Source organism: Rhinatrema bivittatum, chromosome 6 (assembly GCF_901001135.1).
Source record: "Rhinatrema bivittatum chromosome 6, aRhiBiv1.1, whole genome shotgun sequence".
NCBI classification, from domain to species: Eukaryota; Metazoa; Chordata; class Amphibia; order Gymnophiona; family Rhinatrematidae; genus Rhinatrema; species Rhinatrema bivittatum.
The window spans coordinates 244,872,798-244,892,465 of record NC_042620.1 but is presented as its reverse complement, the minus strand read 5'-3'; the positions used below and the strand labels follow the sequence as shown (position 1 = coordinate 244,892,465).

Sequence of the window (19,668 nt, the reverse complement as noted above, 5' to 3'; positions counted from 1 at the left end):
GACCAATTTTCCAACATGGCCCATTTTACACCACTACCCGCCCTCCCATCTGCTCCCCGTCTGGCTCAACTATTCTTGTTACATATCTTTCGTCTTCATGGAATTCCCCAGCATATCACCTCTGACCGCGGATCACAATTCACAGCTCGTTACTGGCAGAGCCTTTGCACCAAGTTTCACATTACTCTGGACTTCACCACAGCTTTTCATCCCCAAGCCAACGGGCAGGCAGAGAGGACTAATCAGGCCTTAAAACAATTCTTGCGATCTTATGTTAATACTCGACAAGACAACGGGGCAGCGTTGCTGCCTTGGGCAGAGTTTTCCCACAATTTTCATGCTTGCACTTCTACTGGGACTTCCCCATTCCAAATTGTTTATGGACAGCAACCTGCTCCACCGGTACCGCTGCCTTTGCCGGTTTCCTCTCCGGCAGCCCAGCTTACCGCTTTACAACTGAAACGACTATGGAGACATACGCAGCAAATGCAATGGAAGGCGGCAAATACTGACAAAAAATTCACTGATCGACACAGACGACCTGCACCACGATTCCTTCCAGGAGACAGAGTGTGGCTGAGTACCAGGCATATCCGTTTACGAGTTCCCTCGATGAAATTGGCCCCTCGGTACATTGGTCCGTTTCCAGTGATAAGACAATTGGGTCCTGTGACTTATCAATTACGTCTGCCTACCACACTACGTATTCACAATTCATTTCATGTATCTCTCTTAAAACCAGTACTCCTCACATGGCCCTCTTGTAAGATGCCCATTCCTCCTTCAGTGAGGACTGAAGAAGACACTATTTATCAAGTTCGAGAAGTCCTTTATGTACGTAGACGTGGTCGTAAGTGGGAATATCTACTAGCCTGGGAAGGATTTGGGCCTGAGGAAAATTCGTGGGAGCCAGCTACTAACATCCTTGATAAGGATCTCCTCAAGAATTTCCATATCAGTCATCCCGATAAGCCCAAACCTTCTAGAGGGAGGCCTAGAGGAGGGGGTACTGTTATAACTCTAGGCGGCAGCGAGCCGCGACCGGGACCAGCTACTCACCGACGTGGCAGACCACTTCGCTCGAGGTGACTGCCTCATCGGGATGGCTACTCAGCAGCCCCCGTTTCTCTCCAACATGGCCGCGGCGTCGGCCATCCTACTTGCTCAAGACTGACTCCGCCCCCGCTGAACTTCCTAGAGCCATGCACACGGCAAATGCCGATTCTTAAAGGGGCCACAACAGGAAGTGGTTGGACACCTTCCTGTGAACAGCTACTGAGCTTGTACTATTTAAGGGCTGGGTCGGCATTTCAACCTTGCCTTGACTTCATCTGGGCTCCTGTTGGTGTTATTCCTGAGTTGTTTCTGTTCCTGTGCTTGACTCCCGGACCGGCTGCTGAGTTCTTCTGGTATTGACTTCTGAACTGGCTGCGGTATCTTCTCTGGTTCTGATTACTGGACTGGCTGCGGAATACACTCTGGCTTTTGACCCCTGGACCGGCTGTGGAATACTCTCTGGCTTTTGACCCCTGGATCGGCTGCGGAATACTCTCTGGCTTTTGACCCCTGGACCGGCTGCGGAATACCCTCTGGCTTTTGGCTGCTGGACCGGCTGTGGCCAGTCATCTGTACCATACGACCTGCTGGAGGCGCCAGCCATCTGTACCATACGACCTGCTGGAGGCACCAGCTATCTGGATCACACGACCTGCTGGAGGCGCCTGCATCCAGATTTCCTTCTTCCAATCGACCTAAGACTTACAGAGGGTTCCTCGCCTTCCGACGGTGAAGCCTTGGGTTACCTCGGATCAAGGGTCCAACCTCCTGGTTCATAACAGTGCGCCGATACTTCTTCAGGTGCCGAAGTGCTATGCGCCGATCCTTTTCTGTGCACATAAGGCGCCATAGGCGCAGAAGTTTTAGGCGCCGAGATTTTTGGCACCAATGTGTCCTGCCCCGGCAATTCTGGCTCTTTGGATTTTTGAAAATCCAATGGCCTTTGTCGGCTTGCCACCTCCTTACCTACAAGATTGGAGAACTGAGGATCCCACAATGATGCCCTCTTTTTTGAGGGAGGCGATAAAATTGCTGGGCCAGGTGACGAATGAGCCTCCGATGGCTCTGGTGAGGCAAAAAGTTCCTGAAACCTGTAGACCCTTTGCTTCAGGGCCTACAGGCTTCAGAACAGGTGACATCCTTGAGCAAAATTCACAATCTTCCCGATTGTGATCTGGTCCTAGGCATCGGTAACATCAGTCATGGTCATCCGTGACCGACATTACCGTGCCGCAATTACAGGGCTTAAACCCCGATTTTGACATGTTTTGTTCTATTAATGCTGAGGAGTAGAATAGCTCCGCGTGCGATCCCACACGTGGAAAGAACAGACTGAGGAGATTCCATTACTTTCTTGCGCAGGAACACATGCGCAGCTACAGAGAGCAAAGCTCTGATCTCTGCTTTGACAAGTTCCGCCTCCCGGACCTGATTGGCAGATCCCATGACAGCATGGCTAATTCAGCCCTGCTATCGATGGGAAACCAAGCATTTCCCTGGGGAGCAACTTCTGGAGAAATAATTTCTCTGATTGGCCATTCCATTTTGCCTTGTATTGGGGAATAATTTATAACTGGTCTGATATGAATTCTGGTCTGATTGACATTTTGTTCCTGGTTCAGAATAAAATGGGACCTCTGAAGGGAAGTAGATGATACAGTGTATTGAATGAGGCTTATAGAGTAAATCAGCAGTTCAAATCTGACTCAGGTTAGTAGCAACTAGAAGTCTTTATAATCTGAAAGATGTGTGATGCTCTATGCAAAACAAGGTGGTGGTCCCAGTGTAGTACCTACTGGCTAGGTGTCCACATTACTGAAGTCATTGTTTCAGTTTGGTACTAATTGGCACCATTGTTGATAGTTTCAAGAAAAAGCCAAAAACTGCATATTCATGAATTATCCTTTCTGGTCTATTCAGAGCAGGGTTTAGGTACATTGGTAAAGGAGCATGGGAATGTTTGAACTGCCACAGCCCCTGTTGTACATGTCATGTGCATAAATAGAAGGCTTCAGTATCCAGTGGAGTCAATCTAACAGCTTGCTTTCACAAGCACTAGAAATATTAGGTAGAATAACATTTAAGAGAATGCTTGTTTAGACTTTGGGCTGAATGCTGGGCTGAAATTAAAATCTATGCTATAATCTGGATATTAAGTTGGGCAAGGTTTTCAGGATGATGATCAGCAATCATACAAAAAGAATCTGGAAAAACCATGGAGCAAATAGGAGTCTCAAATGGATCCAGAAAACCGAGCCCCATCAATATTACAAACATCACCATACTTTATTGGCTGAGTTTTCAATTGTGATTTTATATAAACAAGTTTGCTTACCGTAAACGTTGTTTCCGTAGATAGCAGGATGAATTAGCCATGCTGTCATGGGATCTGTCCATCAGGTCCGGGAGGCGGAACTTGATAAAGCAGAGGTTGATTTTTGTATCCTCTGCGCCTGCGCGTGTGTGTTCCCGCGCAGGAAGATCTATTCTCCTCAGTCTGTGATTAAGCAGTAAATTTGTTAGATATAATGTGATTGCCAGGGAGGAGGGTGGGTCAGCATGGCTAATTCATCCTGCTATCTACGGAAACAACGTTTACGGTAAGCAAACTTGTTTTTTCCCGTCGATAGCAGGGCTGAATTAGCCATGCTGTCATGGGAGTCACAAGCTCCCAAACGTGATGATAGAAGTGGCAATCACTTGTTATGCTCTGTTGCAGATTGTTGGACTGTGTGACCTAAACTTGCATCTGCTGAAGTTTGTTGATCCAGGCAATAATGCATAGTAAACGTGTGTAAGGAAGTCCAAGTAGCCGCTTACAAATGTCTATGGGTTGTATGTTCTTGAGGTGAGCCCATGACGTCGCTAGGGCGCGGACCTGGTGAGCTTTTGGCTTGTGCGAGAGAAGCTCATTCCGCTTGTCGTAACAGAATTGAATACATTGGACTATCCAGCTGGATATGGTACGTTTCGAGACTGGTAGTCCTGGTGCTTTAGGATCGAAAGATAGAAATAGTTGCGATGGATGTGTTGAAGATGTCGTCCTATTTCTGTAGTAAGCTAGAGCTCTTTTACAGTCCAGGGTGTGAAGCAACGCTTCCCTAGGCGTTGCATGGGGTTTTGGAAAAAACGTAGGAAGTTCTATACTCTGGTTAAGGTGAAATTGAGAAATGACCTTTGGTAAGAATGATGGGTGAGTTCTAAGGACCACTTTTTGATGAAAGAATTGTAAGTAAGGTTCATAGTGCACTAGTGCTTGTAGTTCACTGACTCGTCTGGCTGAGGTGACTGCTACTAGGAATACCACTTTCCACGTAAGGAATTTTAGGTGCGCCGATTCCATTGGTTCAAAAGGGGAAAGCATGAGTTGTTCTAAGACTTGGTTGATATTCCAAGGAACCGCTGGTTTGGTAGTGGGGGGTCTAATGTGTAGTAGTCCTTTGAGGAAACGTGCAAGCAAAGGATGAGCTGCTATAGTGGTTTGATTATATGGCCTGTGGTAGGCTGCAATGGCACTGAGGTGAACTCTGATCGAAGCCGTGGCTAAACCTGTTTCAAATAAGGTATGAAGATAGTCCAACAGCTGTTGCGGGGAACAGTCCATAGGTGATATGTGGTGTGCTACACACCAGGTGGTATACCGTTTCCATTTGTATTGGTAATTGCGTCGGGTGGAGGGTTTCCTAGATTCCAATAGGATACGTTGAGCGGTGGTGGAGACGTTTTGTTCTGTTAGTAACCGCCTGTCAATCTCCCTGCTGTTAAGTGTAGGGATGAATGCAGTGGATGTAACAGCGTTCCCTGCTCCTGCAACAGGAGATCTGGTCGCTGTGGAAGTCGCATTGGTGGGTCGCTGGAAAGGTGCAGGAGGTAACTGTACCATGGCTGTCTTGGCCAGGCTGGTGCGACAAGGATCATTTGTGCATTGTCCATTATGCATTTTTTAATTGTTCTGGTGATCAAGGGAATGGGAGGAAACGCATATAGGAGACCCGATGTCCACGGGATGAGGAAGGCATCTTGCGCTATCCGGTACTTGCTTGGGCGAATGGAACAGAATTTTGGAAGCTGTGCATTGAGTTCCGTCGCAAATAAGTCTATCGATGGTGTTCCCCATCTGGTGAAAATACTGAGTACCACTTCCCGGTTGAGGGACCATTCGTGTGGGTGGAATATGCGGCTTAATCTGTCCGCTCTCGTGTTTGCTATACCTGGCAAGTATGTGGCCTGGAGATGTATGCAATGTCTGTGCGCAAATTGGAAGATGAGTAAGGCTTCCTTGCATAGGGTCCACGAACCCGAACCCCCCTGTTTGTTGACGTAGAACATTGCCACTTGATTGTCCGTATAGACCATGACTCTTCGTCCCTTCAGAAACTGCTGAAAGGCTTGGAGAGCGTTGCGAATTGCTCGAAGTTCCAGCAAATTTATTTGCAGCGTTTGTTCTGCTAAGGACCAAAGACCTTGTGTCTCGTGAATCTCTAAATGTGCCCCCCAGCCCTTCTGCGAGGCATCTGTTGTTAGAACGGAGTCGTGCATGGGTTGTCTGAATAAGGCTCCTTTCGTCAATGTGGACGGGAGGAGCCACCAAGCTATGTCTTTCTTCATTTCCGTGGTTAGGACATTCGATTGTGAGAGTGGTTGGAAATGTTGACTCCATTGCCGTTTGAGTCCCCATTGTAGTCGTCTCATGTGTAACTTGGTATTTGGCACAAGAAAATTGGCCGCTGCCATATGGCCGAGAACAACTAGGATTTGTCTGGCAGGCGAGGACGGTCTCGGTAACAGATCGTTCAGAAGAGTTTGCATTTGTGCTTGTCGGTCCTGTGGCAGATATGCTCTGGATTGGGTGGTGTTCAGGTAAGTGCCTATGAATTGTAGCTGTTGTGTCAGTTTCAGGTGCGACTTCTGGAAATTGACCACTAGTCCTAGATGGTGTAAGCATTGCAGAATTTGACGAAGCTGACAGAGGAGGCAGTCTTGTGATGGAGCCACCACTAGCCAGTCATCCAGGTAAGGGAAAATTGTCATCCCTTGTTGTCGGAGATGAGCCACCACCACTACCATGCACTTGGTGAACACTCTGGGTGCCGCTGATAACCCGAAGGGAAGTACTCTGTACTGGTAATGTTGTTGCCTGTAACTGAAGCAAAGGTACCGCCAAGAAGAAGAATGGATTGGAATATGAGTATATGCATCCTTCAGGTCGATGGAACACATCCAGTCGTTGGGTTGCAGTAAGGGTAGGATTGACTTCAGGGATACCATCTTGAATTTCTCTTTTATCAGGAATTTGTTGAGTTCCCTGAGATCTAGAATAGGTTGCAGGCCTTCCGATTTCTTGGGAATTAGGAAGTATGGGGAATAAAATCCTCGATTGTAGTTGTTCGAGGTTAGTTGTACTATGGCTTTCTGTTGACATAGGTGTGAGATCTCCTGTTAAGAGTTGTGGATGATCCCGCATAGTTCTGACGGACGGGAACTGCGGAAGGCGTGGTTTTGATTGAAATTGAAGACGATAACCTTGACTCACAATGTCCAATACCCACTGATCTGATGTTATTTGTTTCCAAACCGCAACACAGGATTGGACTCTCCCTGGCGGCGAGAGGTGGAGTGATGGTGGCTGTATGTTCAAAAAGACTGTGTGGGTTTAGGGGCAGTCGATTGCTGTTGCGCGTGCTGACGCTGGGCGCGTGGTTTACCCCTACGAGGGAGATGAGACTGTTGTTGTTGCGGCTGTTGTCTTTGATAGGGTTGGTATGTGTGGTACGTCTGAGAGCGGTATCCTTGATACGGTCGGAAAGGTCTACGTCCGTAGGAGGACTTACGCTGGTATGGGTAAAAGCATTTTGTTGGATGGTAAGTTGCATGTGAGTGCAGGGATTGTACCGCTAAAGCTTCATCTTTGAGCTTACCGACCGTTTCCTGCAGTTTTGCTCCAAACAGGTTGTCCCCTGCACAGGGAAGGTTGGCAAGTTTTTCATGAACATCTTCCCTGATGGAGCTGGAACGGAGCCATGCCGTCCTGCGTGCTGCTATGGCTGTCGCGGAAGCTCTTGAGGAGGTCTCCATGCCCCCATAGACTGAGCGGAGTAGGTGTCTGGAACATTCTACCATATCATGTAGGGTTTGAGGTAGTTGTCCACCAGCGGTAGAAAGGAAGCCTTTAGTTGCTTGAATGCAGTCATACAGGTATTGCACCATATAAAATTGGTGGTGCATAATGCGTGTTGTGAGCATAGAGTTTTGGTATATCTTTCTTCCCACTTCATCCAGATACCTATGGTCTTTATTTGGTGGATAGGTTGCGTGTAGTTTCGGTTTTTTAAAACATTGCATAGCCGATTCGACAACTATTGACTCATGTGGTAGTTGCGGGAGTGCATACGGAGTTTCTTTTTTGATTCTAAATTTGATATCCGATTTTCTGGATACTGCCTGTATGGTTTGAGGCGTCTCCCATGACTTTAAGAGTAGCCGATGCAGTAGTTCGTGAGGTGGAAGTGTGGTAGGCTCTCCTGGAACATCGAAAATTTTTAACAACCCCAATGTTTCAGCTCTGGGGTCTGGTTCCTTTTGAATTTGTAGTTGTAGGATGTTCCCTATCTTTTCTAAAAACTTTGGATAGGAAAGATCCTCAGGTGGAGAATACGGCTCCTGTTGTCCTTCCGGAGAGTCTGAGGGAAACCCAGTTGATGAAGTAGGTGAATCCAAAAAGGAGCCGTCGGGTTCTCGTGATACGGAACAGGTAGGTGAATGTGGGATAGCTCGTTCCACAAGGGGAGATTGTTTCTCGCTAATGTCGTCTAACGGCTCTGAAGTTCCTGGATCTTGAGTAGAACCCGACTTATCTTTATCTAAGATAAATGATGACTCTATGGCCTCGTAAAAACCTGACAAGGATTGTGATAAGTGCCAGAAGGCATCTTTTGTAGCCTGAGGCATCAATTTTGCTGATCTCTTCTGCTTTTGTTGATCTTTCCGAGGACTAGGGCTATGATCTGATCGTTCCGGTTCACCAACCGAACATGGAGAAGCTTGAGATGATGTGAGGTATATAGGGGAAGTGTGTTCCCGTTGATGGGACAATAGTGAGGACCTAGACGTCGAAGGATTAACTTGTGTAGCCTTGCGATGTTTCCTCTTTGGGTCCTGGTATGGGTCTTGCTTCCGTCTCTTTTCCTGAAGAGGTGCCTGATAGTCAGATGGGGTATGAGTTCTTCGGGAACTGTGCGAAGATGAACTTGATCTTTTGTGTTTAGAACTCCGTGAGGTAGATCTATGGTTATCTGATCTTTTACGTTTGTGACCAACCTCTTGTGTCATAGACTCTTTTCTTGCTGACAAAGAATATAAATGTGAATCTCCCTTTGTAGGTATTGTCACAAATGATCCTGTTTGCTCCTTAGACAGTTCTGATGCCGAATGGAACAATGTTTCTGTGGAAAGGCACGGTGTTTCCCGTTCTGTTTGTAGTGGTGTTTTCGGCGCCATATGACTTTTCGGCGCCGTATGGCATTTCGGCGCCGTATGGCTTTTCGGCGCCATGTGGCTCTTCGGCGCCATGTGGCTTTTCGGCGTCGTATGGGTTTTCAACGCCGTGTGGCCTTCCTGCGCCGTTTGGCTTTCCGGTGCCGTGCTTTCCGGAGCCGCATGCGCTTTCGGCGCCGCTTTGCGCTTCGACTGTTTCGGCGCCGTACTGGCTTGCAGGGTCGGCACTGTGTGGTGCAGCGACTTCGGAGCCTTGTGGTGCAATTCCTGCGGCTCCTGTGCTGCCATCTCTTGAGGCCTAGGGCGCGGTGATGTTGGCCTTGGTCTTGGCGCCAAATGGCGCGACCTCTCTTTATGTCTATGAGGCGATCTGCCTCGTCTTGATTCCCGACTGGAAGTCGACTGACTGGACGATTTTCGGCGATGAAGGGTTGCAGGGCCCTGCTCCCCTGTTACCTGGCTGTCTGATAAAGCCTTCAGTGCCGAACATTTCAACCTCTTCACCGGTCCCGGTGAAGAGTGGGCCTCCGATGCTTCAGGAGTGCTGAGGAGCTCCCGCAGCCTATAGGCCCTCTGTCTTTTCGCCCTGGGCGACATTTTAGCACAATATTCGCAGTTTGACACATCATGTGCGCTGCCGAGGCAACGGTAACACCGGTCATGGCCGTCCGTGACCGACATTACGCGATTGCAGCGGCAGCGTTTAAATCCAGACTTCGACATGAGGAGAGTGTTGGCTCCGCATGCGATCCCGCACGCAGAAGAAACAGACTAAGGAGAATAGATCTTCCTGCGCGGGAACACACACGCGCAGGCGCAGAGGATACAAAAATCAACCTCTGCTTTATCAAGCTCCGCCTCCCGGACCTGATGGACAGATCCCATGACAGCATGGCTAATTCAGCCCTGCTATCGACGGGAAATATATTTTTTAAAGCCTAGCTCTATTTGTTATAATAAACCTTATTCTCTGGAGAAGTGAAAACATGTATTAGGTTGAAAATGGACTTTATATTAAACATGTTATGTAAGATTCATATCCCTGGTCTGCCTAGCTTTCTATCTCTAACATGAAGAAGGATTGGTATTCATAGGGACAGTGAGAGCAGCTTTCTTTAACTGTCTCCTTCCTGTTGTCATAGTCTTGAAGTTCAGAGGGTGAGGAGGGACAGGAAAGACAAAAAGGTCAATGTAATAATCTATGATAATCCTACTGTGGCTTTTATCTCCTGTTTAGCATGGGTTTTCTGAGTCTTCTCCATACTAGCCTGCTCTATACAAAATCAAAAAGAAAGGCTGCCTCCCTATACCAAGATGCTTCTGCAGACTTAGTGTGTCAAGTTCCCTCAGTGTTTTCCTCAGCGGCTAAGTGGAACTCTGTTAGACTAATTATATTTAAAAATATAAATAATCAAAGTAGCCCTGGTCTATGAGAAAGGACAGTGCACTTATGGGAAGGCAGACAGGTCTCGAACCTGCCTGCCAGAAGTAATATGGTCCCAGGCCTGCTTTGGTAGCAGACCTGGTTGTCAGCTGGGGTAAGGGGGTGAGCAAGCGGGTGCTCATGGGACTGGTTCTCCAGGCCGTTAGGTAGCATGTGGTTTAAATTTAAACCATGTGGGCTTTGGGAACTAATTGGTTCCCAGAGGGCCAGGAGTGTCAGGAGTGGGTGGAGCAAAAGGGATTTGGGTGCTGCGCATGGCTAGACAAGAGTCACTTGCCTGTCGCCGCTCCTGCTTGCTGCTTTGCTGTTTCTTCCCGCTGCTCTCCTGGTTCTTGGCATGGTGCAGGGAGTTGGATCTTTGGCTGATGGAGTCCGAGGAGGCCACCATGGCATCGGAGGTCCCAGAAGCAAGCGATGACAGACAACTGATTCCAGAAAACCGGTATGATTGTGTGGTGTCAGCGAGAGATGTGCGGGGCAGTGGCGAACACCCCCACTCGGGCCCGACCAGCCCCTCCTTGGTGAGTGCGCAGGGTAATGGTGTCTTTTTGATCAGTGGGAGGCAGGAGCCGACCTCCTTCAGGCTGTCTGTGGTAGAGATCGGCCAGTCGTGGGCGCATAGTCGTGAGTCGTTCCCGCAAGACAATTCCCGCGATACTGTGGTGGGGCCTAGTTCAACTTCCACCACGGATCCTACAGGTATCCCCGGGCCTGTTTCCTCTTCTCGTGATGTCATCGCTGCTCCTCCTCCTGCTTCAGCAGCCAGCACTGTAGCTTGCAGGGAGCTGTCCGGTGCTGAACCGATCAGTGCTCCTGCATTGGATGCTGTGGCTTGCAGAGCGAGTGCTGGTTCTGTTCCTGGCACTTCTTCAGCTCCTGGGGGTTTTGGTTGGGCCAGGCCTGAGTGGGTTGGGTTTAAATCATGTCTGGAGTGGGGAGGGGCAACTGCCGTGGGAGTTCAGCATCCCGGTGGGGAGGCCCCCGTGGGGGATGACGGGTCTGGTCCCTTTATGGGACCTGGTTTTCTGGGTGGTTGGGGATGCGGCGGGGAATTAATTCCCACCAATGTGTGCACTGCTTGGGATACTTGGGTGTCGACGCCTCCCACTGGGGGCGAGAGTTCCCAGACATTTTGGCAGGGGTCCCGGTCTGCAAGGGAGGTCTCCTTCAATGGGTGCAGGAGTGTGGGGTATTTCACTGAGTCTATGGCCTCCCTGTTTTGAATTTGCTGGAGCCACTCCTGGATCTCCAGCACAGAGTTCTTGGCATGCTGGTGCGGGTTACCCAATGGGTTGGAGATCCTGGTTTTGATTTTCCTCTGGCCCCTCCAAGTACATATGGGGCAATGGGGTCTTTCAATCCAGTTGTTCCGGCTGCTCCTTTTCCTTCGCAGGCTTAACCGTTCCAGGAGCCCATTGATGGTCCTGGTCCTTCACAATGAGAGGAAGATCCAGCATCTGTGGCAGCTAACGCACCTTGCCTGTCAACTACAACTTCTGGACAGCCTGGTCGTGATTCCGAGCAGCAGGGTGAGCCAACCATTACTCTGAGGGAGGAGGGTCAGGTTTTGGGTGTAGCAATTTTGTTGTCCGTCGTCCCCGGGGCTATGACCGGTGGTTTGCTTCCTGGTGAGGTTGTGTGGGGGTTGCTTCTGATGCTAGGAACAAGTCCGTGATTTCTGAGGTGAAGAAGAGGGACAAGTCTAAGGTGAGGAAGAAGTGGGCTAGGTCTAGCTCTTCAGACTCTTCCTCTTCTTCTTCTTCATTGGGGTCTTCGTCTCCCTCTCCAGTGGTTTCAATGGCAACAGCAGTGAAAGGGGGGGGGGGGGAAGAGGGCTCCAGCACTGATAACTTTTACTGAGTTGTGGGAGGACATAGCTCAATCCCTTAGAAAAAAAATTAGGCAGCGTAAATATATTGATATTTTTCAGCTTTTGAAGGGCCATAGGGGAAAGAGGAAGGACAAAAAGAAGAAAGGGAGTGTGGAGCACTTTCCTGGTATACAAAAGAAGGTCGTGCACAATATACTCAATTAGAGTTGATCATTTTTATGCTTGGCTAGTGTGGTTGAGTGTCATGATCCGTCGCAGTATGGGCCTCTACTGGCTTATGCCGATGCCATATTGGCTGCCAGTAAGGTGTATGAAGGGTGGTCATGGCTCAACTACGATGAGCATTTCCGTGATCGTATGAAGGAAAACAAATTTATGTGTGGGGTACGCAGGATGTGGGGCTGTGGTTGACCCAGATGAACTCCAAGGTATCTTCTGCTTCTGGAAGTAGCATGGGTGGGGCTGTCGGTGGCACAGTTGGGTGGCCATCTCGTTCAGCTTCCGTGCAGGGTGGCATGGGAAGAGCTGGGACTGTGCCCCTCGATGTGTGCTGGCGGTTAAATCGTTCCACCTGTAACTTTCCGGACTGCAAATTCTGGCAAGCATGCTCGTGTTGCAGTGCCAGTCACCCCATTACAAAATGTCCAAAGTGGTCTGGGGACGCGGCCAGCGGGAGATCCACTGTTATGTGGTCCTCTAAGTGAATTTGGTGGGTTGGCTCCGACTCCTATTAGAGTTGTGGCCTTATTGCCATGGCTGAGACTATATCCTACAACCGATGTTGCATTACTTTTGTTTCATGGGTTTCAGTTCAGTTTTCAAATTAATTTTTCGGATCCTGTTGGGGTCGGATGCAGGCAAAATTGCCTCTCCACTAGGAAACTGAAGCATGTTGTCCGTGACAAATTGAGGGTTGAAATTGAACTGGGAAGGATTGGGGGTCCTTTTGTGGAACCTCCATTTGATGATATGGTCATCTCCTTTGTTGGTAGTTCCTAAAAAGGATCTTGGGAAATTTTGTCTGATTCATAATCTTTCATTCCAGGAAGGCAATTCCATTATTGATTTTATTCTGCGTGACCTGTGTACTGTCCAGTACGCTTCCTTCGATTCAGCTGTTCAAAATGTTCGGCATTGTGGAAAGGGTGCTTTGATGGCTAAGGTGGACATAGAGTCCACCTTCCAACTTTTACCTGTCCATCCAGGGAGTTTTCCATTATTGGGCTTCTATTTCAATGATGAATTTTACTTCGACAAATACTTGCCTATGGGGTGTGCTCCATCGCTTGTATGTACTTCGAGGAATTTAGTATATTTGTCCATTGGGTAGTCACTAAGAAGGTGAAAACACAGAACTTCATCCATTTGGATGACTTTCTGTTTGTTGGGAAGGAATCTGTGTGGGATTGCGTAGAAACATTAAAATGCTTTCATGATACCGCTTCGGAGTTTGGCAACCCTATTGCAAAGAACAAGACAGAAGGGCCTTGTACACAACTGGTCTTCTTGGGTATCGAGATAGATTCTGTGGAAATGATCTCTCGTTTGCCTGTTGAGAAGGTCGAGAGCTAGAGGGTCTTGGTAGGTAGGACCTTACTTTGCAAAAAATTGACCTTGTGTCAGCTTGTTGTGACCGTTGCTGCCTGATGTCTCCACTCTGCCCGCCTTACCTCTTTGGCAAATCCCTCCTGGGTTGATGGAAGTTTGGCTGCCGCGACGTCATCTTGCCGACCTCATCCGGTGTTCCTGTACCGGCTAGACGCTGCCTTCCACCATGTTCTCCTGAGGCCTAAGGGCGCATGCGCGGTGTGGCCCAGACTCAAGTACCAGCAGTGGCACGAACCTCAGGGGCGTCACCCTGAGATGACATCATCATCTTCAGATAATTATAGGTCTTTCATTTCGCTAATCGAGTTAGCAAACGGATTCATACCTAGCTGCCTCCAAGTATCACTGCGGATGGGATTCGCTCTCCACCTACCTTGCTACTCTGCCTCCTCAGACTTTACCAGGGGTACCCGCTCCTCGGGGGCCTCGCTCTCTCTTTACTTTTTAGGTCACAGTCTGGAACTGGTACTCGCTCGAGGGCCCACGTTCCCGGACCTGCTACTGAATATAACTTCTGCCAGGAAGTCACCGCTGCCTACACCAGCGAGTTACCATCTCTCTCTCAGAGCTTTCCCTGGAACCAGGCACTCACTCCACGAGGGCCTACTTGATTCCAGCTCCTGGGCTGTTCTAAGAGACTACAGTGTGAATGTTACCATCTAGGTTATGTTCCTGAACTCTGCATACTCTGCCTACTCACTATCTCAGTTTCTCTACAGCTCAGCCTTCCTGGGATCGCTGTTCCAGTGCCTGAGGGACTACAGCCCAGGCAGGCTCTTCCAGTTCACTACTGCCACCTCTGGTGGTTCTCAAGAACTGTTTAATAAAAGAACTTGTGTGTGTTTGTCTCCCAACTCTGAGCCTGACCGGTGGTCCCTCTCAGGATCTTCCCCCGTGGGCGTGGTCATCTGCCACCAGCCCAAGGATCCACCCACAACTATCACGAATACTAACACAGCTTCAATCCTTAGTGGGTAGCTTGAATTTCGCATGTCATCTAATTCCAATGGGTCGGGCTTTCTTATGTAGGTTGTCATTCGCTATGTCTGGTAGGGATGTGAATCGTTTTTTGACGATTTAAAATATCGTCCGATATATTTTAAATCGTCAAAAATCGTTAGAGGCGATATTTAATAGGAATTCCCCCGATTTATCGTCAAAAATCGTAAATCGGGGGAAGGGGGAGGGGAGGGGGAGGGCGGGAAAACCAGCACACTAAAACATCCCTAAAACCCACCCCGACCCTTTAAAATAAATCCCCCACCCTCCCGAACCCCCCCAAAATGTCTTAAATTACCTGGGGTCCAGTGGGGGGGTCCCGTTGTGATCTTCCACTCTCGGGCCACAAGTGCATTGATAGAAAATGGCGCCGGCGCTACCTTTGCCCTGTCATATGACAGAGCAAAGGTAGCGCTGGCGCCATTTTGGTTCCTGTCCCCAATGTCACGAGCGTAGAAGATCGCTCCCGGACCCCCGCTGGACCCCCAGGGACTTTTGGCCAGCTTGGGGGGCCTCCTGACCCCCACAAGACTTGCCAAAAGTCTAGCGGGGGTCCGGGAACGACCTCCTGCACTCGAATCGTGTTGCCGTACGGCCGGCACCATTTTGGAAAATGGCACCTGGCCATATGGCCATATCGCAAAATGGCGCCGGCCGTACGGCAACACGATTCGAGTGCAGGAGGTCATTCCCGGACCCCCGCTGGACTTTTGGCAAGTCTTGTGGGGGTCAGGAGGCCCCCCCAAGCTGGCCAAAAGTCCCTGGGGGTCCAGTAACGACCTCCTGCACTCGAATCGTGTTGCCGTACGACCGGCGCCATTTTGCGATATGGCCATATGGCCGGCGCCATTTTCCAAAACGCACATCCAACTGCGGGTTAACCTGTGCACTAGCCTAAGCACACAATATTGCATCGGCCTGTATGTGTGAGATGAGAAGGCGATCCGGCTGGTCCGGGGTCGCCACCATTAACGCAGGCTCGAGCGTCGGTAGGAGGCAAGGATTAGGAAGGAGGGAGAGAGGGGGGGCTTAGGGGAGGAGAGTTAGACAGGCACCAATGGGAGGCAGCAAATTCGAATGCTGCCTCGCCATTGGTGGACGGCAGGGCTGGTGGGTGAAGAGAGCGAGGACCTAGGCAGTTGGGAACCAGGCAGCGTATTGAGCAGAGGTGATGTCCTTCTGTCATACCATTTTTTTCCCCCAATGTTCCTCTTGTTAAATTTTGCTGTTCTAATTCATCATGGAGCAGCCTTAACATTAACACTTCCAATTCATTCCTCTTTAATGTGTTCATCTGTCCTTTCTTATATTTAAAATGTTTCAAAACTTATTTAAGGCCTGGGGAGGGGGGACCAGCCTTTCCTCTCTGCCAAATTCTAAACTGTCAGGGTCTTTCCTCGCTGAACGGCATTCAAAGTCCTAAGCCCTGGGTCCCTGAGAGATCTGTCATACCTTCTTGCTCCTCTTAATATTTGTAATCATACCTGTGCGCTGACTTGGCTCAGCGAGCCCACACCTATACCTGCCATTTCGGCCGACGCCAGTGGAGCCGTTTCTAGGCAACCCTCAGCAACGGCTTTGGAACGCCTTTGGTCGCCGCCCTCCCCTCCCCCCTCACTTTTCAAGGATGCTTTTGGATGGGCCATGGAACTGAGGGGCAGACGGAGGCTACCGTCGTCTTGTAAATACTGATTTTCACCTCGCTGCCGATTCACAAAGCATTTTGCCCGGAGGCAAAACATATTTGCCCGTTCCTCCCTTCTTTATTTATGCAATTAAAAGCTTTAATGGGATCTAATACTCCTTCTTTGGCATTTACCATTTTTCTTTTAAAGCTACTCCTAATAGCTGGATCAGGGTTCTTAGGACCCCTTCTGGTGAAGGCCACCAAAATTCCCTGGGTTTTAACATGTTTTAGGGGGGTTTAAGTTCTTACATCGGCAGGGCTTCCATCGGGGCATTTTCTATTTTTAAAACTTGCTCTGGAAGGCAGGGAGGTGAGATCAGTCAGGTGCCCAGTGTGTCCAACCTTTGTTTTGTTTTAATTTTGCTTAGTTTAACTTACTTTACCTTAATGGATAGCCCCCCACCCCCATTAATGACATCACAGACTGCGGCCAAGAGGTGCTCACCTCGGCGTCGGACTTTCCTAAAGCGCCGACGTCAATTGCAGCCATTTTATTCAAAACTGCGGCGGCACAAAATTCAGAGACTCACCCGACAGCCCCACGCTGCTGCAGGAAACCGGCAGTGGCAGCCGCCCGCCACTCAGCTTCCCCTCCATCAGCTGATTCGGCTCCCCCCCCCCGTGGTCTTCGGCCCACTCTGGAAAACAAACTCCCAGTCTCACGGTGCGGCCGCCCTCGCACCTTGTGGCCTTACCTACCCGGGTTATTTGCAGGAGGGTCGGCTCCTTCAGCAGCGCAATGCCGCTTCACTCATACCGGCCCTCTCCCCTTACAGATCACTCCTATCACGGGTCTCTCGCTCTTGCTTCGCGCCTCCCTGCCGAGGGTCTTCCCTTTGCGCCCTCACCTGCGGACCTTGTTGAGAGGACTGGCAGATCTGCTTGCCACCTCCCTCTTAGATCTGCCCATCGTTACCTGGTTTCAATGCAGCCTATTTTCATCAGCTGGCTCAGGTCGCTTCACCATCCACAGACCACCAACAAGCCTCCAGAGCCCCAGGTCATTAGTTTGTTTTTTTTGGACCCTATTTACATCAGTTATCCAGGTAACTTCAGACAACAATATTTCTAGTTAGCTGGATAACTGTATTTTATTTATTATTTATTTCATATAGCTCCGTTACCCATTATTCCAACAAGGCATCAATGCAGGTTGCAATAGAGTTATTCAGCTAATTCTTACCAGAAAACTAAAATAAGAAACTAACAGGTGGAGGATAACCGACCTCTCCTCCCTCCTGTTCCCTAGGATAAAAAAAAAATATAATGGCACAGACTAAGAAAGCCCATCTCCCAACCTCCAAGATACATTTTTTAAAAGCATAGGCTGAGCAACCCAAATACCCACTCTCTTCATCCTCTACCTTGAAAAACATCTTGCTGCAAATCCCCATGCCCCCACCCCCTCCCGTGAACTGGATAAGAGACTTGGAAGCCCAGTAGAAGGAAGAGCCTGCTGGTTGAATACTAAGTGCCACTCCAGCACATTTTTTAAGATTGGAGGGGGGGGAGGCAGCACATTCCACTTATGCTGCACTATATGTTTTAAAATATCATGGAGGGGTGGGAGGGGATGCCACTTGGCCCACTCTACATTTTTATTTTATCCTGAGTGGTGGGAGGGAACATTTACCAGATGCCGCTGGCTTCTACTTTTTTAAATCAATATTCAAAAGCCCAGTGAGCGGCAAAGTTACCCAGGTAACATTATTCTGGGTAACTTTCGCTGAGTATATTCAGCTGTACTTTTTATTCAAATAAATGCAGTTGAATATTCTGCTTAAATAATCTAAGTGTTTTGTTTTTTTAATTTCACTTTTCAGGCACATCAAAGTGGATTACATTTAGGCACTGTAGGTATTTCCATATACCCAGCGGGTTTACAGTCTAAGGTCTAGAGCCACTAAGCTGCAAAGTTTTTTCATGGAAAGGGTTCCACTATTGTGGAGGGGGTCACTGCAATAGTGGGGCCCCTCCCCTGAAAAAAAATTCATGGTTCTATGGCACATACTTTTGTTTCACAGGCAAACACCGTGGAGCAAAAGAATGCACCTAGTGGGCCTTTAGTGTGATGGCGGTCCCAACCTCAAGGGACCACCATCACCTTAAAGGGCCTCTGGCCCCTCAAAAAAATCTCATGGCCACTTGGGGAGGTTAAGCAGGGGTCAGTGCTGACCCTCGTCTCAATCCAGGGCTACCTGTTGAGGTGGCCCTGATTCCCGAAAGTGAAAAAATAATTAAAATGTTGCTGTATGATGATGATCCTGGCCCCTCCACATCCCCAATCATCAATAAAACTTAGGATCCCAGCCCTCCTTACTATATACACTCCTCCCCTAAGCCAAAAAAAGGTTCCTGCCCCTTCCTATACACTCTCCCATCCCTGAAGTAAAAAATAGAGTTCTAATCCCCCTTCCCATATCCACTCTCCAAGTCAAAAATAGGGTCCCGCCCCCTTCCTATACCAACTTTACAAGTAAAAAGTTAGGTCCAGGCTTCCACCTCCACCCAGAAAGCTAAAAAAAATATTTAGAGTCCAGGTTCCTACTCATCTTCTGCCCCCCTCCCCAGAACCTTAAATTGAAATTGGGGCTCCCATGTAAAGCTGGGATGCACCCTCACACCCATCCCGGTTGGTACCATTTTCCAAAATGATGCCAAACTGACCTTACCCCAGCCATGTCACTGAGGCAGGGTCTGAGGATTGGACCTTGGCCACGTGATCTGGGTCCAATCCCTGGACCTTGCCCCAATCGCATGGAAAAAAGAGCCAGTTGGGCTGTATATGAAGGTGTGCACTGGCCCTGATGTGGGAGCCCCAACTTGAATTTAAGTTTCTGTGGGTGTGGGAGGGGGCCTGGATCCTAAATTTTTTTTTAAAACTTTCAGAGGGAAGTGGGGTGGTATAGGAAGGGAGCCAGGATCCTATTTTTGACTTGTGAGGTTGGTATAGGAAGGGGGGCTGGGACCCTATATTTTATTAATAACTTGGGGGTGGGGGCTGGGGGGACCTTGATCGTCAGCAATGGCAAAATTTTAACTATTTTTATACTTTGGGGGAATTGGGGCCATCTCGACTGCTAGCTTCAGTTTGAGATGGGGTCAGCACTGACTGCGGCTCAATTTCCTGTTTGGCTATGTGACTTTTTTTTCCTCCCCAGTTTCTTTAAATGTGAGACGGGAACCTTGGGACTCACATTAGGGGCCTCAACCCAGAGCTAGCCCTGACATTGGGGCCTAGCCTGGAGGCCGCATCCCTACACCTGGGCCTCGGCCTAGGCCAGGGCCCAGCCGCTGCTGCGGCCCAACCTGGAGGTTCCAGACCCAATGCTGTTACCTGGCCCGGAAGCTAGGTCACGATACCGGGGCCTCGACATGGAAACAGGCCCGATGCTGGGACTTGGCCTGGAGGCCAAGACCTGATGCTTGGGCCTCAACCTAGAGTCAGGCCCAAGCTTGGAGCTGAAGCCTCAGACCTCCAACAAAGCATCCCTCTTCTGTACATCAAAATGGCACCATCTGCTGATATGAATGCACCAGAATTAATTA

General features: G+C 49.2%; 1 protein-coding gene across 3 annotated transcripts in view; it reads right to left on the bottom strand.

The window, feature by feature from the left end:
• Window positions 1-16,973, bottom strand: part of LOC115094054 (sodium- and chloride-dependent neutral and basic amino acid transporter B(0+)-like) — a 556,325-nt gene extending 539,352 nt beyond the window's left edge. For 2 of the 3 annotated variants that reach the window (XM_029606706.1, XM_029606708.1), the window contains exon 1: window positions 15,917-15,978. In XM_029606706.1, the coding sequence (XP_029462566.1) occupies window positions 15,917-15,961 (45 nt within the window). In that variant the 5' untranslated portion in view covers window positions 15,962-15,978. Of the gene's footprint in view, window positions 1-15,916; window positions 15,979-16,818 lie in introns of those variants that run through there. The other variant, XM_029606707.1, reaches the window with a different exon arrangement.
• Between the last annotated feature and the right edge of the window lie 2,695 nt (window positions 16,974-19,668).